This window comes from Berghia stephanieae, chromosome 1, assembly GCF_034508935.2.
Source record: "Berghia stephanieae isolate SIO BIC M18660-M18661 chromosome 1, UCSD_Bste_1.3, whole genome shotgun sequence".
NCBI classification, from domain to species: Eukaryota; Metazoa; Mollusca; class Gastropoda; order Nudibranchia; family Aeolidiidae; genus Berghia; species Berghia stephanieae.
The window spans coordinates 82519626-82543848 of record NC_088360.1 but is presented as its reverse complement, the minus strand read 5'-3'; the positions used below and the strand labels follow the sequence as shown (position 1 = coordinate 82543848).

The 24223-nt window shown below is 34.5% G+C and overlaps 2 protein-coding genes across 8 annotated transcripts in view; both read left to right on the top strand.

Annotated features, from left to right (window-relative positions):
• Window positions 1-2793, top strand: part of LOC144959133 (uncharacterized) — a 47668-nt gene extending 44875 nt beyond the window's left edge. Inside the window, exon 12 of one of the 2 annotated variants that reach the window (XM_078891624.1) lies at window positions 41-2793. In XM_078891624.1, coding sequence (XP_078747750.1) covers window positions 41-169 — 129 coding nt within the window. In that variant the 3' untranslated portion in view covers window positions 170-2793. The remainder of the gene's footprint in view (window positions 1-40) is intronic. The other variant, XM_078891616.1, reaches the window with a different exon arrangement.
• An 18643-nt stretch (window positions 2794-21436) lies between these two features.
• Window positions 21437-24223, top strand: part of LOC144959114 (extracellular tyrosine-protein kinase PKDCC-like) — a 63165-nt gene continuing 60378 nt past the window's right edge. Inside the window, exons 1-2 of one of the 6 annotated variants that reach the window (XM_078891562.1) lie at window positions 21437-21545; window positions 23787-24012. The gene's annotated coding sequence lies outside the window, so the exon portion shown is untranslated. Of the gene's footprint in view, window positions 21880-23786; window positions 24013-24223 lie in introns of all 6 variants that reach the window. The other 5 variants (XM_078891581.1, XM_078891592.1, XM_078891544.1 and 2 more) reach the window with 5 other exon arrangements.

Sequence of the window (24223 nt, the reverse complement as noted above, 5' to 3'; positions counted from 1 at the left end):
AGCAACACAAATTAAATCGCAAACAATATTACCTCTCCAGACTGGTACCAAAATGAGTACCCTCCATCGCCATCCAACCAAGCTCCACCTGATGTGGGTAGGAGACACCAAACTCATCACAGCATCTCCGGAAAAGACAGGCACTCTCACAGTTTTATCCTTCTGGTGACGCCATAGCCTTGATGCATCTACAGCACAACTTGACGATTTCCATGGATTTTAAGTTCTATTAGGAAAAAAAAACCGCCAGTAAAAACAATTTAAGACTAAATAAAACAAATGATGAAATGAGATATCCAAACCTCTCATTTATGCAGATTTAATCTGTATATTCAATGTTTTCTAACGCAAAATTCGATTTCTTAAACTCAAAATCCGAATTATTAAGCTAAAATATTAGAGAAATGTGATTTTAAAAATATTATATATCCACCTATAAATTGAGCTGTACTACTACATCAATTCTAAAACAATTAAAGTAAGTTCAATAAGAGTGAACATCTTTCATTTAGGTTTGATACAGACGTTCTCTTCAAATTCAGTTGTCTTCTTTTTGTCATAAAAGATACCGATTTTTGTATGTTGTCAATTACAGGTCCTGACTTGTACAAATCTACAAATCTGTGACCCGTCGTCTCAAAACGGTTTTATGTTGTGGTGAATTGACCCCCAAAAATACACACTTTTGAATTTTAGCAATGTAGGAAATTGTGATAATTCTCCACAATGACAAAAAGAAATTAACTTCTAGTTTCATATTTGTGTCTATAAATTCAGTTTTCAGCAGCTAGGTCATCCCAACATAAAACCGTTTTGACACAGCGGGCCACATATGTGCATGTAGACAGGTCCATGTGTAGCTTCAAGTTATTCTTTACAGAGAAGTAATGTAAACGTTACAGATTTTCTCTTTTTCAACTAACTGTATGGACGAAGAAGTTTGTTTTTTTTAAATTTAAAAGTGTAATATGATAAAACTTGTTTCTCCTATTCATTGTAATTTATCTTTGAACAAATGATGGATTAGTTATTTCACCTCGAGTTAAACTCACTTCACGGATCATAATATGGTTGATTAAGGGGAAATCCGGAACAATTACATGAAATAATATCATTATGGAATATATTTTAAACCAACATACAATTTAATCTATTTTTTTTAAAAATATATCTTTCCCTTTTCTCTAGTTATTGTTTGTTTACGATTTGACTTTAAGAAACAACATTTGCATTGGATTTTACCCCCAGCAATTTAACATAAACCAGACGGTGCCTCTGCCTGACTCAATCTATATCAATGCTGTATTTTGTATCTCTGCCATATTGTTTGGATCTGGTCCACTTGAAGAAGTAGATATTGGATAGACAATAAAAGGGGGAAAAACCAGATGTTTTTGACAATATCAAGTACATAATGATAACAAGAATTTATTGAGTCAATGAATATGACATTTATTCGGGACATTGCAGTTGCTTATAGGCATTGGAATAAAATTCTAGGCTCAGTATACTTTCTGCCATATCTAACTAAAACCCATCTTATCAATCACTCCCAGACAGATGGATTGACGAGGAGAAGGGGGGGGGGGGGGGGGGGGGGTCAGAGAGGGAAAATGTTAATTTGACTTAATATATTCAACCCAAAGAGGTGAAGATCCGTGTCTTTATTTAAATTTCTCCAAAAATCTCAATGAATTAAAAGATGTAGGAACTAGGTGAACTTAACACAAAATATGGAAAGTTTGACACTTGAAGATTTCCTTAAAGTCCCATGTCTGAGAGTTTTTGACAAGACGAGGGTCATTTTAATCGATCGATTTATTTCAAGAACAAGTTTCTTGACAAAATTTGAAAAATGTGTTGTTTTTTTTCAGAGTCCGACAGAAAGCACTTCCATTTAAATAATTTTACTTCTTTGATTTGGAGCCCTGATAGCTTAGTTGTTAGTACTGGACTCGCTTCACACGCAAATGGGACGGTATCGATCCTGAGTGAAGTTGAGTTTATTTTCTACCCCCTCCCCCCTCCCCCCACATATTTGTATAGCTGGGACTTTAAGATCTGGTGGAAAGTGTCCTATCCAAAGGGTAATAAGCAATTTCTATTGTTTGTTTAGTTCTATTGAAACCGTAATAAACTCCGACTCTATGGGCCCTATGGCTCTGACGGACTACCATTTTGGTTTATTAGGTGATGTACAGTAGAATCCGCATAAAGTCAACACTCTTTATGTCGACTTCTGCTTAAAGCCAACACCTCTTGTTGGTCCCAAATTTTCTGGGTTTTCTTTTGTTTTTAAATCTAGGTATGTTCCAATGATAATGGATAAATCAACCTTGCTTAAAGTCCACCAATCAATTAGAAGGATTCCACTGTACTCTTTACAATTGTTAACTTTGGACACAAAGTTCCATTATTATCTGTAATCTCACAAATGTTGTTTTATAAAGATACAATTCACATAGTCCCCTCCTTCTAAAACAAGATTTAAATGTATCTGTATCTTGAGATGCATCCTGCATAAGACGGCGTTACGTTAAGTGTCCATTTTCTTTGTAGCAGCCGCTTCGAGAAGAATGAAACGTTTGAATGATTGTCTTTTCTGGTATGTGGCCAGGAACATAATGTTGTATTATATCAACAAAATATGGTTTAACGCTTATTGCATATTTCAATGATGGTGATAATAATAATGATAATAATGATAATAATAGTAATATTAATAATAATAATAATAATAATAATAATAATAATAATATAATAATGATAATAATGATAATAATAATAATAATTATCATGATAATGATAATGATGATGATGGTGATAATAATAATAATAATAATAATAATAATAATAATAATAATAATAATAATAATAATAATAATAATAATAATAATAAATAATAATAATAATAATAAATAATAATAATAATAATAATAATAATAATAATAATAATAATAATAATAATAATAATAATTTAATAATTATATTATTATAATATATATTATTATATTATTATTATTATTATTATTATTATTATTATTATTATTATTATTATTATTATATTATTATTATTATTATTATTATTATTATTATTATTATTATACGAGGTCCAAGGTTTTGGGAGATTTTGCCATAACAAGGGACGTTTAAATCGATCGATATTTGAAGGACGGGTTTTCCAGCCAAAATTTTAAATAAGCGTCTTTCCAGAGCACGGCAGTTAGCTGGGTAACTGATGATTTGACTCATCGGCATTGTGTATAGTAATGTAGATAAGTTAACAGCCTTACACTGTAAATAGTTTTAATATATATTTTTTGGTCGTAGTGTCATTGGATTTCATGATTTGAAATTTTACAAATGCCAAAATGTCTGTCGCATTCCTTTATACAAGATGTCTTTTTATTTCTATTAGCAGTTTTATATTTATATCAGTAATGTTGAGTGTTATTTATATCTTTAAATATTAAGCATTTATATCGTTCCTTTTCATGATGATGATGATGATGATGATGATGATCATCATCATCATCATCATCATCATCATCATCATTACCATTATCATCTTCATTTTCATTGTCATCACTATCACAATTATGATCATCCATCATCATCACCATCATCATCTTCATCCCCCTCCTCCTCTTCCTCCTTATCATCATCATCATCATCACCATTGTCAAGTCACAACTGTCAAGTCAGACAAGTACAGCCAGTCTTCCATCGTTTTGCTTGCAATTTAACAATGAATTTATAACCAAAGAATCAGTACACATCTTGGTGATGTCGACCTTTGAATGGTCCTTGTACCTTTTCTATTTTGAAAATTAAATAATATTCAGCGTGATCAATGACTGGAATTGTGACAATGATGTGTTAGGTTAAAAAGCTCATAATATTACCTCACAAACTCAAATGCAAATGATTACCTCGCTTTGATATACAAAGGATGTCAGCTAAGCGGAATAATATATGCGGCATTCCAAGCGGTATACACATCTTTGGAAACACGCCATAAACTTGATTTGTATTATATAATTTTGAAGAAAAAAATTGAGCTTGATTGTAAGAATAAAATTGACCAAATACTTGGGAGCCCATTTTGTTATAGATAGAATGAAGTTGACGTCACTCCGTCTTTGTTATTGCTTTTTTTTTTTTTGTGCCATCCGCGTTTATGAGTAATGCTCACTGAACTGTATTAACCCGACTATAAACGTCCATGGATACACACAGTTTTGTGTGTTGGTCCATTATACTTCCGGATGGCAATGTTATGAGCTTCTTAGCCAAGCGCATACGATCTATACTTCCGAATGGCAATGTTGTGAGCTCATTTATTTAAAGATGATTAATTAAAAAAAAAAAAGATTTATTAAAATACTGACAATATGTACTGAACATTACGTGACTTCACCTCTGCTTAAAAATTGAGATAAAGTGAACACGTCTTCATCATGTTTGAAAAATTATGGTGTAGCACACTTGTCCTACTATTTATATATTATTATATAAGTATTAACATTCTGAGTCGTAAAGAGTATGGAAGAGTCATTGCCATTGTCCCATGATTTGTGTATACGACGATAGAAATAATAAAACAGCTGATTTGTGAACACTTCTTGACGTATTCCACTCTTTTTGCTACCACCTTGGTGAGGTTTACTGTCCTGAACTTTTTCAAGTATTGAACTTTGAACGCTTCCATGACCATGTTCATATAGGAATTCAGATCTGTGATAAGAGAAAATAGTGGAATTAACTTTTATCTGTCTACAATTGACAAATTTGCCAAACATTTACTCGTATTGACATACTTGATGCCAAACATTAACTTGTATGTATATTGCCATACTATTTGCCAAAACATTTACTTGTATGTATATTGCCATACTATTTGCCAAAAATAGGCTATAATATGATATTGTAGATAATGCATCACCTATCAGCATTTTTGCTGGGTTTGTTTGTTTTGTTTGTTTTGTTTTGTTTTTGCATAGATAGCTTGATTTAGTGATCTGTATTGATATGTATGTTTCAATAAAACGTTTTTGATCTGATTTTGCTTTGAGAATTTATTCTATACGGTAACGTGGTTACCACTGTAACTACAAAGGAAGGAGCTCAACAGTGTAGATTTCAGATTGGGGAAACGGTTGTCATCAAGGTCTGCGGATGGGCCGTAGAGTTCCCTTGTGATGCGTGAGAAGTCACTCGTCGTTTTGTCTATCCCTCTATGTCTTTGTCCTTTTCATGTGGCTGTTCTTCTGGAATGAAACCATAATTTGTTTTTGTTTTTGTCCCCCACCCCAACCCCGGCCGCCCGTGTGTTTGGACGGGAATTATCTGATAGATATATTCTTTTGTGGGAAATCATATTATTTTTGTCCATGTAAATTATATCTTTATATCACTATTATTTATGTTTGTATCATTTTAGAGCTAGATTCTTTTCTAGTTTGATTTGTGTGTGTGTGTGGGGGGGGGGGGGGGGGGGTAAGGGGAACTTTTATGTGGTCTCGAAAGGTGTTCAGGGATCGAATGCTCTTGGTATTTGTCTCAGTTATTGTTTGAATTAGTTGCCCTTTATCTTACTTTTCCTTTCCTAAATTGCTCTTGATTGTAACTAGACTAAACTCCTTATAGCTATGTCTGTTTTTAGGGGATTTATTGTGTTTGCGACATTTCAGATCATTGCAGTGCCAGTGAAGAGGAAGATGAAAAATACTTTTTAAATAAAAGATCTGCGTTTATAATCATCCAAGAGAAGTGAAGACAAAAAAGGAGCTAGTTAACTCATAGAACATAAATAAATTCGTGAGAAAGCCCATCACTGTGTCTAGTTTGAGACACGTACAAGTCCCAACACAGACAATCGCAAAGAGGGGGATGGTCAGATGGGTGAATAAGTAAAAATACATAGAGATTTTTTTCAGGAGGAAAATCATCTTTAACTTAAAGATAAATCCATCCGACTGTTTCCTTCTCGGAAAAGAGACCATGCAGGGCTCAGGCGAAATGCTCTCATCCCAGAACAAATGTGCCTCATAGGAAGGACAAATGATTTACCGACTGAACTATCGGGCTCTTCAATTGCAACTTTAGGGAATAGATAAGTGTTCTGACTTCGACTTTGACCCACAGTCTTTTCACTCTTGATTGGGGTATTTTGAAATCAGACCTTGTCATCAACTTGAGTAGGAGAATTGCAAAGGGTGGATATTGCTTTTACGAAGAAAACGGAATAAAGCACATCCACTTGTTTAGTTGGCCTGTGATTGGTGCCACTATAGGCGGGTGCATGATTAAGTGTCGCTACATGAGACTCGAGTTCCCCGATACCCGACTGTTTTTTATAATGGACCCGGGTGTTTGTTTTTGTTTTACGTTTGTTTTTTTTTGGTTGTTTTTTTTGTTTTTTGTTTTTTTGTTTTTTTGGTGTTTATTTGTTTGTTTTTGTTTATTTGTTCTTGTTTGTTTATCTTTTTATGTTTTTAAAAATGTGTTTGTTTGTTTTGGGATTTTTTTTTGTTTTCTTCTTTTCGTTTTCGTTTGATTGCTGTCTTTCTTTTTTTTTTTTTTTGTGATAGTTGGCTATCGTCAGTTTGTTTTTGTTTTCATTTTGTTTTTGCTTTGTTTGTTTGTTTGTTTGTTTTATTTTGTTTGGTTTTGTATTGTGTTGTTTATAGTTTTTGTGCTGTCTTAAGAATTTATATTACTTATTCTATCGGAATTTGCGCCAAAAGAATACAAAAAAATAGTGTTCTTTTATTGTGATAGTCAGAGTTGAATTATATAAGGTCTTACTTTGTCCATAGTGCATTAAGCGTGTTATCAAAACAACAGATGTACAAGATTGTCATGCATACAGCAATGTATAATTTAACTGTTATCATTTTGGATTTAAATAAATTGGTGATTGCCTCTTTTAAGCAGAAGATATTTAGACCATCGCCGATTTGACAATTTCGTTTCATAGCATCCATGTTTTTACAATAGTCTAGATGTCTGGTGTTTTCGTCGCGATGGGATGACGTCGTAAATAACATAATTCAACCTTTTCTCAAAATCAGTTACACACGTCGCTTTAATAAAATAAATATGTAAATTATGAATAAACTCGTGTTATACGAAGCAAAATTATTTTCAACCTTATTATGATGATTTCTTTTATTTTTCTATTCATACCAAAGATTGGCATTCAAAGAATCATCTTCATAAATTTATATTTGTAACTATGATCACGTAGGTTGAAAGTTATTGAAAACTGAAGAGGTTAAAATGTCTAAACTAACACATTTTATGGGTTCTCTAAAAACTCAAATTTAAATATAAAATCGTTGCGATTCTTTTCGATGATATCATTGCAAAGAAAAAAAAACCCTCTTTAAAATGGTTCCATGGCCTTGCTTTGACAGGTCAAAGGTCATGTGATCGTTGGTTGTCAACAAGCAAGTATGGCATCGCTCATTTAAATGTATAATCAATGAAAATGTCAACTGCCAAATGTCAACGTTGAGGATTGCAGGAAGCCCGGGCTGACGCCTGCCAGCTGCGAGCTCTTCAATGTCGGCGGTGAAAGTAGGGGCTGCTTTATTAAACTGACGTTTGTATGTTCAACCTTCGATTTTTAAAGGCTTGTTGCTGTGAGCTAATCTCCAGAACATTCTATTGGCCAACATATTTATATTACGAAATCTAATTCCGACTATGCAATCAAAAGTTCATGTGGCATAAAGCTCATTTTAGAAGATTCATGTTGAAGTTACTGAGATTTAAAAAAAAAAGATTCTTTTAGCAGTGGCATAGATACCTATTATAAAAAATTCATATCCATGATTCATAACTTACCAGTTTCGTGTGATCAATTTACTCGCGTGATAATGTTCAAATCAAAATGAATCATTGTTTACTATATGGTGATAATGTTATAAGCAAAGGTCTGTGTCCATTTCATAGACAACTATATAGGATGTATCAGGAAGATGAGAGCGAATGCTCGAAACAATATTGTAGAACTTGATCATAATTATACTTGAAATATTTTATAAATAGGTCATTTGTCAAAAGGTCGAACACTATTATTTCATGGTTTTTGTTTTTATAATTTATATATATATATATATATATATATATATATATATATAAAATATATATATATATATATATATATATATATATATATATGTGTGTGTGTGTGTGTGTGTATGATTGATTTGCACAGTTTGATAAATTTGAGTTCTCAATGGCCAATGACGACTTTGGCCGTAACTTTGTTCATCGATTTAATCTTTGGACGTGTTTTATTCAGACTATTATTTATAGTAATTTATTCCTATCAATTAAGAACGATTTATTTTTGATGATTGAAGTATTTTTGTATTTCTATTTTTGTTTTCCCATTTTTAACCATGTCTCAACCCGTACCTATTTCCCCGTCTGCTTCCCGTTGCCATTTCGCTCCTCCCCATCTTCCCCAGCCATCTGCCTTTTAACCAAATTACACAAACAAACGTACAATAAATTTCTCATTTGGGTGTCGGGCATACCTAAGGCTTTCTTTACTTACTTTATCCCCCGAAGGTTTGCCAACTAATGATTTGAGAGAGAGAGAGAGAGAGAGAGAGAGAGAGAGAGAGAGAGAGAGAGAGAGAGAGAGAGAGAGAGAGAGAGAGAGAGAGAGAGGGAAGAAGGAGAGAGAGAGAGAGAGAGAGAGAGAGAGAGAGATTTTGAAAGCATTCCTGTTGTTCACAAAGTTTTCGTGTGTTCTTTTTTTTTGTTTGTTTGTTTTTTTTTTTGGTTGGGGTGACATTTTTCCTTTCCTTTATTTTCTTAATTTTATTTTTTGTAAATAAATGGTTATTAAATGATTTACATTTGATTAATTCCGATTGATGGAAGAAAATAAAGCAACGAAATTATGTTAACGTGATTTGATTTGGCGGTCACACCAGTGATGTGCTGGTGCACACAAATAATTGTTGTGATTACAAACCGTTACTTCTGGTTCAGCTAAAGAAACGAGAGATAATACTAGAAATACAACACAGAATATAGCTCACTTTGCGGGGCTGCATTGCGTATTACGACAGGGTTATTCTCGTCTTACCTTGGATTAGAACCTAAATACAAATTTCCTCTTTGGGATAAATAAAGCTATGTATTAAAAAAATAATAAGTAAAAACGTGAATAGAAATGATGAGTGTCAAAAGATAGTATGCGCTTGGCTAAGAAGCTCATAACATTGCCATCCGGAAGTATAATGGACCAACACACAAAACTGTGTGTAATCTTGAACGTTTATAGTCTGCTTCATACAGTTTAGTGAGAATTACTCATAAACGCAGATGGCAAAAAAAAAAAAACAATAACAAAGACCTGAGTGACGTCATCTTCGTTCTATCTATAAAAGTCGTCAATTCGTTTCTTCTGTACATATAGATAGAACGAAATTGACGTCACATTGCTCTTTGTTAATGTTTTTAGCCAGTCATTGTTTATGACCAGTTCTCACTCTCACTAAATTGTATCAACCAGAATATAGATAGGACGAAGATGACGTCAAACAGTTCTTTGTTATTGGTTGTTTTTTTTTTTGTTGTTGTTTTTTTTTTGCCATCCACGTTTATGAGTAACTCTCACTAAACTGTATTAACCAGACTATGAACGTTCAAGATTACACACAGTTTTGTGTGTTGGTCCGTTATACTTCCGGAAGGCAATGTTGTGAGTTTCTAGGCCAAGCGTATACTATCTATAAACGTTTAAGGTTACACACTGTTTTGTGTGTTGGTATGTTGTAGCGGGTTGGCGAATGTTATGAGTCTTTTGGCTAAGCGCAATGTATCAATTGGCGGCACTTGTATAATAATATAATGTATTAGTCTTGCTATATTATTTTTAATGCCTACTTAAAAATTTGTGGAAGAATTTTAGAAAATTTACACTCTATTGTTTCATGGCAGGGGGCATGAAGAGGTGAGAGAAAACAATGGAGATGTGAAAAGATAACAAATCTTGTCATGATAATTTATCTCATTGCTCCGCATGTGATTCGTTCACAAACATGGAATGTTAGGAGGTGTACAAGCAATATATTATTATCATGTTCCTTTGTTTTCGTTTTGCTTTGTTTTCCATTTTAAATGAAAAGATAGATTAATTAATTAATCATTGTTGTTCTAACGGGCTGTTGTTGTTAGTGTTGTTGTTGTTCCTGTTATGTTTATTGTTGTTTGTGAAGACTACTTGATACTGTTGATTATGCTATGTTTTTTGTTGTTTTTTATTGGGGGGGGGGGGTGTAATTGTTTTTTTTTTGTTTTTTTGTTTTGTTTTTTTTTATTTATCCGTCGTTGTCCTCACTACTTACCTTTTGCAGGCTGCTCAATGTCGTTCCAAATTTTGATTTCACCCTGGACCAGTTAGATCTATGTCTATGGTCAGGATTAATTTGTCACGGTTTGTCCGTAGCCATCGTTAACTTATAGCCTGACACTAATTAGAACCAGCTTAGACTTATAGATAGTTCGAAGATGACGTCACTCAGGTCTTTGTTATTGGTTTTTGCCATCCGCGTTTATGAGTAATACTCACTAAACGGTATTATCCAGACTATAAAAGTTCATGGTTACACATAGTTTTGTCTGTTGGTCCGTTATACTTCCGGATGGCAATGTTATGAACTTCTTAGTCAAGCGCATACTATCTATAGTTTGAAGTCATTTTGTAGGTTTGTGTAGCGTCTGGTGAGTTGTCGTAAGTAGAGCTCAAGGAAACACGTTATTTCATTTGTTGAACTGTTGAATACAACTCTCTATCTATCTATCTATCTATCTATCTATCTATCTATCTCCCCGCTTCAGGCACTTTCGTTTTTTTCCTTGAGCAAGATTATTAACCCCCAATTTGCTCACTTGGACAACATGGGTGATTCCTGTTGACATCAGACATCTTGTTTGATCTATATTCCTTCGTGGAATGCCTAGGCGACAATATCTTATGATATTGTGGCGGCGCAAAAGGCACAATTTATATATATATATATATATATATATATATATATATATATATATATATATATATATATATTTATATATATATATATATATATATATATATATATATATATATATATATTATATATATATATATATGAGCCAAGATCAAAAGGTGCTAATTTTTTTTCTCAAAATAAAAGTGACATAATAGTCCATTCATGTTTCTATATGTGTAGCAAAAACCCTTTACTTCATGAGTCAAAGGCCCTTTAGATAACTTTAAGGTCTAACGCAACATAATATCGTCAACAATACCTATAGGTTGCTGGTGTCACTTGTGACCGGTGACTCCAAAATGAGACAAAAAACTCAATAACCAAATGATTTTTGTTGAGTATCAAACGGTGCCAAACGCCACCAAACACGATCACCAGAGTACTGTACTGTCTGTAAGGTAAGTTTTCGATATCAGGATCGTCTTTCAATTCTGCTCACGTCTGCTACTTCAGGTTTATTTTCGCAGTTGATTTTCTTACCACAACCTGTTTTAACACACGGACAACTATATGTTGCTGTGTCACGGGTCAGAGGCTATAGCGGCTTACACTTCATGTTGGGCCACACAGAAAAACCAACAGAGGATGTACCAAGTTACATGGACAACGTTGTTTACCAATCTGCCCTCATTAAATGATGGTGGTTATAATATCGAATGAAAATAGTTCCTTCCCCGCGAAATTGCGGGCGTTTTATTAGTATATATATATATATATATATATATATATATATATATATATATATATATATATATATATATATATAATAATAAATATATGTATATATATATATATATATATATATATATATATATATATATATATATATAGTATATAGACAGATAGATAAATAGATAGAGGACTTTAAATACATTATCAATATTCACCAAAAATGTCCAATGGGGTAATGAAAATTTCATCATTGTTAGATTGTTACTGTCTTTACTTTTGTCACCTTCAACATTGTCGTTATTATTATTATTATTATTATTATTATTATTATTATTATTATTATTATTATTATTATTATTATTATTATTATTATTATTATTATTATTATTATTATTAATAATTAATAATAATAATAATATATTATAATAATAATATAATAATAATAATAATAATAATAATAAGAGAGCGAGAGAGAGAGAGAGAGAGAGAGAGAGAGGAGGAGTGAGAGAGGGGGAGAGAGAGAGATAGATAGATAGATAGAGAGAGAGAGAGAGAGAGAGAGAGAGAGAGAGAGAGAGAGAGAGAGAGATTGGGTTCGTCTATTTCTTACCGGAAGTTGTAGGACGAAAAAGGGGAAATTGACACTGAAGTGTTTCCAGGACAAAGAATAGGGAGGAGAATGCTTGATACACCGCCATGGAACTTTGACAGAACAACGAAGAGATGCTTGATGGGTCACGAGTGCCTGCAATTCTCAACTTCCACTTGATTTTTAAAATGTAATTCCCACTTTTTTTTTGGGACATCAATATCGATGTTTTCATATCCTACCGAAAATGAAAATAATACCAGAAAAAATACTCCTCCTCCTCCTTCTCTTCTCTCTCTCTCTCTCTCTCTCTCTCTCTCTCTCTCTCTCTCTCTCTCTCTCTGTGTGTGTGTATGTTTGTGTGTTTGTGTGTGTGTGTGTCTTTCTCGCTCTTTCTTTCTTTCTCTTTCCTTCTTCTCCCGCTCTTCTCCTCTTTTCTGACACCTAATTGAGCTATGGGTCTGCGAATCGTCAGATTATAATATTATTATTTTCAGGACCCTTTTTCTCTCACCAACTTAAGTGAATGAGTCGTGGGATCTAGCTTACCGAGGGAGAGGAAATTGCAATTGACCATCATCTTGTTTCGATGATAACAAAAAATTGCATTGTCCACTCAACGTCTGAGAAAATGATAAACTTCACCTCAACAGGAATGAGGGGTCTTCTATTCTATATTACACAAGATTCAAAACGTACCGCGGCTTTTGGTTCATTTTCTGGATAGAACTAAATTTATATTTAATTTTTTTGATTTTTAAAAAACTTATAGTATTGTGAAAGTCCATTTTATTTCCTTAATTATGATTTGAAGCACTTTATGATTTAGTCCTTGCAAATCAGGTCTACTGCAAAAATAAAAAGATGACTCAAAAGACGATATCTAGTTCAAAATTTGAATAATTGTGTGATACAAATCGGAATCAGACTTTCAGAGGACCAGAGGAATTAAGCTTTTGGCTTGAGGATGGCTGGTCTGACTTATCGTCAAATCAGTGAGCATCTTGAATGCAGTCACAGCACAGTCATTCGTCTATGTCAATGGGCTGAAGCTAATGGTGTCACTACAGACCACGATGGACGTGGAGCTAGGAGAAAAACTGACGAAAACCAAGAGGCTGAGATCTGCCAGTCTTTCAACAACAACAACCGTTACAGGCAATGCAACCTTATACCACAGACTGAGAATGCCTCTTAAGGCGGATGGATTAAAATTCTGTCAGCAATACCATGGATACGCCCTCCCTCAACGACATCGGGAAATGAGATATCTATGGGCCCACCGACATCGCCGGTGGTTCCAACCCCAATAGAAAACAGTCCGTTTTCGCAACGAAAGTCGTTTCAACTTGTCCCAGTCTGACGGACGAGTCCTTCCACCTTCCACTCATTTCATTTCCAAGACCAGAACATCGTGGAAGTCGAATCGTTCGGCGATGGCAGGATTATGGTTTTAGAGGCATATAAACACCGAAACCAAAACCCTCCTCGTTGTCATCAGGGGGAATCTGGTTGGCTACTCAAGTCATGCCCCTGTTCCAACAAAATGCCGATATTTCAACAAGACAATGCCCATTCTCATACGGCGCATATTACAGGATTACATCGAGTAAAACAACACCACTGTGCTCCCAAGGCCAGCCCGATCACCAGACGTCTCATCGATTAAACACCTTTGAGACATTCTTGGTCTCGCTGCTATCCCACAAGAGACAATTCGAAACCTCATGAATTCAGTGAGGAGTCGTGTCCGACATGTTCTCGAGGCAAATGGCGGACGCACTCGGTATTAACACGATCGAAAGAACACAAAACGCCGTTATTTCCCATATAATCATTGTTGTTCTCTCAGTTTTTACCATTCCTCCTCTAATTGTTAATAAAATCATGAACACTACTCTAATTGTCTTATGAACACTGATCTAATTGTGTTATGAACACTGATCTAATTGTAGCATGTCTTACGTCAAGTGAATCGGAAAGAGTTGTTCTTTACGTTTGTTGAAATGTCATTTTACAGTTTTTCCGTTTTTATTGGGTTATTGCCCTTTGAAAATTGGTACGTTTTCAATCTTGCCTAGTATATTTCTACTCTCTCTCTCTCTCTCTCTCTCTCTCTCGCTCTCTCTCTCTCTCTCTCTCTCTCTCTCTCTCTCTCTCTCTCTCCTTGCAGTGATTCTTTATACTTTTATTTCTCACTTTCTAATTGAGATTTTATTTTATCAGTCTCAACTTTGTGGTATTCATAGTTATGCGTGTGTTATGAATAGATATTACAATTCCAGATAACTTACAGCCGGTCCATTTCCCATACTCCAAGGGCTATACAAATCTACATCGGCCTTAAAGGGGCATTTTACACACTCCTTTCACATCACATGGGAGGTTGATGTTAAATCGGAAGGTTCCTCTGATGTAAAGTTCGAAAATTGCACTATCGCTATACAATTGCGTCTCTCGTCGTGTGTATTAAATATATACATATCTATTATTGTACAGTGAACGCCACTACCGTCAAAAAGTGTTCAAGTGCACTCATTCTGATATCTCACACAATCAAAAACATAATTACCTCTCCCTACTTAATAAGAGATATGGAGTAGCTACCGACACTCCTCCTTATCTGGATATTTTTATTATATCATTGTACTTTAACACACAATGCTTTAAATTTATTGATATTTTCAAAATACCGCATCCTTTTCTGTAAATGAATTTTACTTGTTTTAAAAGTTTAGAGTTTCCAATGCAAGCTTGGAGAAAGCATCCTCTTTGGGACACATTATCCATCAAAATTTAGGACTTTTCTTTCGTTCCAAATGAATTTATCTATGAAAAAATTGAGCTTTAGATAGCGCAATATCCACTAAACGTCCTCAAACCGCTTTACATGGGGTCCCTGGCCAACACTTAACATGTAGGACGGGACATGACGCCTGTTATCGATATTACATGTTTTCCGGACTGAGACACCCTGTTAACGGCCAGGTACTCAATTTACACCTGAGTACAGTGAGAGAATGTGAGTAAAGAGCCTTTTCCAAGGACTCAACTATGCGCCGAGCGAGGCTCGAACCCAGGACTTTCCGATCCGAAAGCGAGTATCTTACCACAAGACCACATTGCCGCACAATTAGGGATTAAGACATCTATTTCTGTGAAATAATCAGAAACTGATGTGAGATGGGGAAAATATCCCTGTACAAACACCATAGAAATGCTGACGCAAAATAATAATGTACTGTGTACAACATTTATTTTTATTAAGCAGTTGCTATATAATATCATAATATAATCATAACATATAAAATTTAAATTCAGATTTAAGCGATAAGCCGAATACATTACGATAGATTTTTCAAAATAAATAATGAGATGAATATAACATGTATGTTTGCTTTTATTCGGTCATTCAGTCCTTTACGACCTATTTCCTGCACTGTGCAAATGCTTCCGCGTAATTTAAATAAAAGCTATACAAACACCAACTCCCTGTTCGCTCACAAACTCATACAAAAAAAATCGACACGACTGTTTGAGAACCTCATGACACTTCAGTTCTACACAATACAGTACAATGCTAATCTGTCGCTGCCAGCAAATCAAATAATCTCCTCGTTTAGTTGGCATTTGCTATTATAAAAACGCGCCAAATAATACCGGTCTTTGTGGGGAACTCCATTCAAATCCCCGCAGAACAAGACTGGGAATAAAATGCGTCCTTGTCGCACTCCATGGATGATAGCTTGGGCAGTGACAGGGGTAGCCATGCATGAAGACCCTCCAAAGCGTCCCCTTTGTAACGGAAATGAACCGAGAAATTTGTCTTTACGTTTAGTGAACAAGTTGTAAGTGTGGATTTAGGACGGTTGGCTTCGGGTATTGATATAATAAATTTACATCGTTAACTCTACTGTGGAGGAAGATGTAGAATAGTAATCGGAGTCATTAAAAATTATCACTATTACCCAAAGTTGTAATAATATTAGAAAATCACTGAGAAGTGTTTTCAGACTCAAAGGACACTCATTTGGATCCCATCCTGCGGATTCTTTTCTCTTTTATTTTCGTTCACTCTTGTATCAATAATAGGAGACTGTTTTTAAAAGGCCATTCGTAGAAAGTTGGGTGTTTGTAATTATAATAATATTGTGGGTAATATTTTCGTCCTTTTAATGATATAATTTGTAGATCTATATGAGTATGTGACACACAGACGCACTTACACATATATTCATGCACAAAAGGAAGGAGGTTGAGAGAGATTTAGAGAAAGATGGATAGATAGATAGAGTGAGAGAGAAAGAGAGAGAGTGAGAGAGAGAGAAAGAGAGAGAGAGAGAGAAAGAGAAGAGAGAGAGAGAGAGAGAGAGAGAGAGAGAGAGAGAGAGAATAAATACCTCTTGTAGTCATGTAACGCTTTGAGCTGGCTTTCTTCTAATGGCGAAAACCACTGTATCAAGCATTTTTCCTGAAGATAAAATTTACGATGACAATGTTGATGATGAAGATGATGTTATTTAAGATTGTGGTGGAGATGATGGCATTGATGATAATGATATTGATGATGATTCTGTGGTAACGAATGGCTGTAGTCGAGATGCTAGTGAGAAGAACAAGCTGCAGGCCGACCGGCATTCTGTAAAGGATGGGCAATTAAAACTAAAACAACTAACTATGAAACTATAATTTCGTTTCCATCTCATTTTAACAACCATTGAATTGCGCTCTATCTAACTACTCGTCCACGTGCACTCTCTCCATCATTGGTGAGCATGATACGACATTCTACATCCCATAACAAACTAAACAAACTCGTTTTAAAACGTCTAAACATGGAGGAGCTAACAGCTACCCGATAAAGCTTTTTCCTTCATGCAATCTGTGTTTATTTGCCTACCCCACCCCATCTCTAACTCACTCTCTATCTTGCTATCTTTCAAATTATCATCCATTTATCATCACGTTTTCTCAGATTTCGGATCTCACACGAAGTTAGTAAATCTTTGGCAGGTTGATTGAGAACAAGACTGCATTATTTTGGTTTAATTTTTTTTTCTTTCTATTTTATGCTATGCTCCAAGCAACGCAGTCTACAAAACCAACATTGTGAGTTAAGAAAGTGTAAAAATTGAAGCCTTGTTCTGTGAAATGTATTAACTTTCACACTTATTCACCCTGGTAGATTATATAAAATAAGTATGTGTATTTAACTTTGTATCTACCGACTATTTTCATGATTTTTGCCGAAATGTCATACTTACTCAAAACACAAAAAATATTTTTAAAACTCAATTCAAAAGCAATAAGTACATACTATATATATATTATTTCTTCAATAAGCTATATAAAAAAGGCAATTGGTTCTTATAGCTATAACAAAAGAAATTCTTCAAATTACGTGTTTTTCCTTGTATTTGGTAAGTAGACGGTTAAGGTACACCTTGAGAGGACATTTAAAAGTGGGCTAATACAATAAATGTAATGTGTCTTGTCCATGGATATATTGTGTTATCATAAGTCACGATATTTGAATGTATGGTCTACCTCATCATTAGTCGTAGTAAAAACAAATAAACAACTTTTGGTGGGGTGCACCATTCTATGATTTTTTTTTAATGCATACGAATATCGGATGATTTTGAGTGGATCTCTGAGGAATGTGACATATCCTTAGGGGTGTCCGGAAACTTCAGACATTCATCAGGCCGCATTAACTTATAGTGTAATTATGATACTGAAGACGATGGTGATGACGACAAAAATGATGATAATTACGACGATGATGATGATGATGTTGATGATGATGATGATATATAATAATAATAATAATAATAATAATAATAATAATAATAATAATAATAATAATAATAATAATAATAATAATAAATAATAATAATAATAATAATAATAATAATAATAATAATAATAATAATAATAATAATAATAATAATAATAATAATAATAATAATAATAATAATAATGCTGGTAATCACAAAAATAATAATAATAATAATAATAATAATAATAATAATAATAATAATAATAATAATAATAATAATAATAAAAATAATAATAATAATAATAATAATAATGCTGGTAATCACAAAAATAATAATAATAATAATAATAATAATAATAATAATAATAATAATAATAATAATAATAATAATAATAATAATATAATAATAATAATAATAATAATAATAATAATAGTAATGTTTTGTTTTCTCCTTCTTCTTCTTCTTCTTCTTCTTCTTTATTGTTCTTCTTCTTTTGCTCTTGTTCTTCTTTTTCCTTCTTGTTGTTGTTGTTGTTGTTGTTGTTGTTGTTTTTCTTCTTCTTCTTCTTCTTCTTCTTCTTCTTCTTCTTCTTCTTCTTCTTCTTCTTCTTCTTCTTCTTCTTCTTCTCCTTCTTCTTCTTCTTCTTCTTCTTCTTCTTCTTCTTCTTCTTCTTCTTCTTCTTCTTCTTCTTCTTCTTCTTCTTCTTCTTCTTCTTCTTCTTCTTCTTCTTCTTCTTCTTCTCTCGTTTCACACTCTCTATTTTCCCCGTTTTGTTTTATTTCGCTTCGTTTTGTTTATTTCTTGGTTACTTTTTCTTCCTTTTTTTTCATTTGTAATCATTTCAATTTTATATGACTGAAGTTTGAGCCCTGTACTCTGCGAAATGCACTTTCCTCTTTTGGTGGCTATGAGTTAATAATGTCTCTAGCGAAATCTAGGTCCTCTGGCTGAGTCCAAGGTGCCGTCTTCTCACCATTTCACGATACAGTCATTGTGATAAAATGTTAACCAGCCGATCAGAAAAAAAGTAAATAAATGGCAACAAAAGTTCTTTACACCAATTAGAATCATACTGGGGAGCAGAAGTTGTGACGTCACATCTCCTCTTTTCCGGTTCAAAACTCATTGGAAGCGTGTAACCAGTCCTCCGGAAGACTAACAATGAGTAGGTTACTTATTGAATCATTAGGTGGCATAACTATTTTAGCAGAGCAGCGTCTAGGACCGGCCCCCATCGATTCAATAGAACACGCTCCAAAAGTGTGTACAAGCAGTTCAGAAGTGACATTATGGGTCTGTAACTGTCGGCAGAGTATTATGATTACAGGGCGTAGAGGAGTGAGACATCTTGATTGATGACCAGCATTTATTTAGGCTAGAATATAAGATGCCACCACTCTGAAACCAGAAGATCAGTTGCACAATGTATATCCTGTCCGTCGGAAGACTGGTTTTACATTTCCAATCAGATTGGAATGAGTGTTTTGACATGGAAGTCGATTTGCTCGTAGCGTCTCCCAGCGCGACGTGGAATTGTCTTTATCCTAAGATTGAAGAGAACAACTTCAATGTCTTTTTACACCTTATGATCTTTGCAAGTTTGAGCATTAAACCTTCGCACCAGACAGTATCGTACGCCGCCTATAGGTCTAGAAATGCAGCACCAGTTTGCTCTTTCCTTTCGAACCTTGCCTCAATTTGCTCTGTAAGGGCAATGTCCTGTTCCTTAGTGCACCTCCCTTCCCTGAAGCCCGCCTGCTCGGGTGGCAGGGCAGCGTCGAGGACCGGCCCCCATCGATTCAATAGAACACGCTCCAAAAGTTTGTACAAGCAGCTCAGAAGTGATATGGGTCTGTAACTGCTGTCGGCCTTCTTCGCCGGTTTCCCCTGGATTCAGAATGGCAACTATCTTAGCGTGGTTCCACGCTTGTGGAAGCTTTCCTTTTGCAAGGACATCAGACATTGCCTCTGCCATCCAGGTCCGTGCACTGGGGCCCAGATGCGTCACCATATCGGGATAAAGGGAATATAGATAGTATGCGCTTGACTTAGAAGCTCGCAACATTGCCATCCGGAAGTATAACGAACAAACACACAAAAATATGTGTAACCTTAAACGTTTATAGTCTGGTTAATACAGTTTAGTGAGGATTAATCATAAACATGGATGGCAAAAAATAAACAATAACAAAGACCCTAGTGATGTCAACTTTATTCTATCAAAACAATATACAGAGTGGATTTGTGTCACTCGGTGGCTCAGCGGTACGTGTCTCGTCCGGTCGTCTTGTCAAAAGTCAAGCAATGATACGTTTGGTCAGTGAAATTTATCGTGGAAAATTCTGGTCCAGATGTTGTGTCCTTGGGCCAGGCAATTTACACACAATACCCAACCCGACATAGGTGAAAATATATAGGAAGCGATAGATATTGTAAGAGTGTTAGTGCAAAGAAGACGCCTAATAGTTGACTTGTACTGTATGAAATGGAAATATGGTTCTATATTATGCCTGCCGAGGAAATAAATTAAACGATGTGAAACACATAGAGCATGGTAAATCTATAATATAAGTGCGCTATATAAATTTTCATTCTTTTCTTCAGTTAATGAGATAACACCATATTTTTCCCGTCCAACCAATGTATTAGCTCAAATGTTACTTATTAAGGTAAATTATACTATTATATTATAGATGGAAAGAGGTTGACGTAAGTCAGCTCTTTGTTATTGTTTTTAAACAATCATTTTAATGATTACTCAATTTTAAATTCTATCAATAAGACTATAAACGTTTAAGATTACACAGTTTTGTGTGTTGGTACGTTATATCCGACTGGTTGATGTTGTGAGTGTTTTAGTCAAAAGCATATTACACCAATAGCTGCTAAATTCTGAGAGATGGTTTATTTCATTATTAATTTTTTCTTTGAAAACGATTTCTATTAAAATTGGTTGAATCTGCGAGAAATGTAATCTTGAAAATTCCTTCCTGCAATTTTTAAAAATATTATTCACTTGCTTGAATTATTCTTATGTTTGCCCGTGAGAGAGAGAGAGAGAGAGAGAGAGAGAGAGAGAGAGAGAGAGAGAGAGAGAGAGAGAGAGAGAGAGAGAGAGAGAGAGAGAGAGAGAGAGAGAATTTAGTTTAAAGAAGGAAAGAAATAATATTAGGCCTATTTAAGTTTATCAAGATAAACCCTTGACAAACAGCTCCACAGGAAACTTAAATCTCAAGTCTACATTTTATCGCCGCCTCCTGCTCTCTTATTTCGCCAACCAGGGTTCGTTCCCAGCGCGAGTTACAGCCCTCGCTTCTTGCTCCTCGCTCCCCTGTTTCGTTCGGTTCGAGTAGCGAAAAGAAACGAAAGACAGAGCAGAGACATAAATCACGGAATAAGAATCAGTCGTCTGCCGCCTGCCGCATTCGTTCTTATCTCAAGGTCTTAAAACTCGAATTACATTATAAATTCTAATTGTAGTGAGTTTTATTACCAGATAACGAGGCGTGATTTCCTCTTTTATATGTGTTAATAGAAAAAGGATTATCTTTCGTGTGCGTGTGTGTGGTGGTTTATACTTAATATTGATTGCTAGATACTATAATGTTATTATTATCAAAGCGATAACATAACCGCTTAGCACTTTGTTGACATAATTTGTGGTGACAGAATACAGAGGTAGGGTAATTTTTTTTTGAATGGATATATTGATCCGATGTTAATCCACCTGCTTCATTGACGCGATAAATAAACCATAATATACCCGTTCTGTTTTGTGAGTTATTTTGATATAGTTCTTAGTTATAGTTCCTTCCACGACTCGTGCCCACGCCTTTACTTTGGTTATAATACTATGTGTTTAGAGGTAAAATACTCACAACTTCCGCCAGTCGGATATAAAGTACCAACACATAAAACTATGTGTAACTTTGAACGTTTATAGTATGAATGATATAATTTTCTGAGGACTTATCATTACAATGGCTGACTAAAAACAATAACAAAGAGCTGACTGACGGTTATATCGTTATATTTGCATTGATAGAACGAAGATGACGTCACTCTAGCCTTTGTTATTGTTTGATTTAGAAAAAAAAATTTTTGCCATCCGCGTTTATGAGTAATTCTCACTAAACTGTATTATCCAGACTATAAACGTTTAAGGTTACACATCGTTTATGTGTTGGTCCCGTTATACTTCCGGACTATCTATATATGCATTCAATTTCCAGCATTTTTGTCATCCCGACATATCTAATCCAGTTTTTGAGACGATGGGTCAGATGGGTCCGATGGGTCACATTTAATTTCATGTGTACTGCCACTCTCTTGGAAATGAAATGGTATTGCCGACGACTGTAATCGAATGGTTTTTAAGTAGGCGTTCCAAATAACCGACATTCTGTGGACCACTTCAGCTTTGGAAATCAAGTCACAACATTGGCATGTGTAGATTTGACGAAAATGTTATCGGCCATTTTCAGAATTTTCCCCTACACTACCAACAAAAAAAAAATAGATTTTTCTTTCTCAAACGGGAAAGCAACATTTACATTCTAAACATAATATTATTAAGGAAACTGAGCCTTACAAACCGTTTCAAGGTTTTATAGCGATAACAAAAAAAAAAAAATTATATAAATTTTGTGATGTAAAACTGAAATCAGAATGAGAAATGACTGGGTTTATCGTAACGAATGTGACGATTTTCCTATGGTTGGTAATGAAAGGGTTAAGAGCTAGATATACATGTTAGCAGGTCTGCTAGCCGAATGTACTTTTGAGCTAGTTTGATTTATGGACAGTATTTGGAGTTGTTTTAAAATATTTATATTGCAATAATGAGCCCATAACAATTTGGGTTATCAGATCAGACCTGCATTCGAGTAACGTTGATTGAGAGCAGGGTTCACGAATTGGTGATTGCGGTCATTTACTACAGAGCGACACAAGTAATATCTATAAATCTTTTTCACGAGAAGGCAGGCAGACAACCTAAATGCTTTAAATAAAATACATGATTTAACACACACGTTGTTTCTGCTCTTGTGCGAGGTGAAGTGTATTCATTGAAGAAGTAATCCGAAACAAGAAAATCTATTGTGCTACTGATTGTCTAATATACTTAGTCACGTAAATGTGACACATCCGACCGACGTGCACTTATCTGCAGCTCTGATAGCCCAAATTTTTATGGGCTCATTATAGTAAAGGTAATACTCTCAAACCAGCGCAAAATATTGTCCATTACAACAATGTTAAATCAAGCCCATGATTGCTTTCGGTTATCAGACCTGTAAATATGCGAACAACGGATACATCACATCATTAGATCTACCGTGAATACTCTTAAGTTTGAGTCAGATTAATTACAAATCGCCGAAAATATCAAAGTTATGCGTCGTTGTGATGAAATTGTTTTGTCTATCTCGCTATTACTTTCACGTTTCAAATCAATTATTTCCATTAAAATAATATTATAAGCCCGCATGCAAAAATTCACCGCACATTTCGTAGATATTTATTGAGGAATTTGTGATATTCCGTGGGCACGGGTCTTGGAATGGAACACATGATGTGTTCTGAATGAGAATAGCACAGTGTCAACACCGTGCCATATTTCTCGTGTTATCATCATCATTATAATTTCACATTTTTGTTGTTATTGTTCTGCTCCTCCAGTGTGTTATCGTGGCAGTGATATCAACTGTGTAATCAAGTCAATGATATTATCGTGTCATATTCCTTGGCACTAAGTGTTTCTAGCTTGTGAAGCAGCCAAGAGGAGCAGGGAGATATCGAAGTGTAAGATTACTCACATAGAAACTGATATCCGAGTTTGTGGATCGAGATTATCATCTCCTTCAAAATTCATTTGTAACGGAGATATAATAATGTTCTATTGCAGGTGAGTCCAATTTTCACTCCAGGTGAAGGGGAAGTTATATCTAGAGACTACAGCACACTTTCAAAACACATTTTGGCCAGAATTGTTTTTTTTTTTTTTAAATTCCAAATATTGATATAGATATAAATAGATATATGTGCGGCTATGTTATCTCGCCTTCGGATCGGAAGATCCTGGGTTCAATTCATGCTTCGTGTGGCGCACAGTTGAT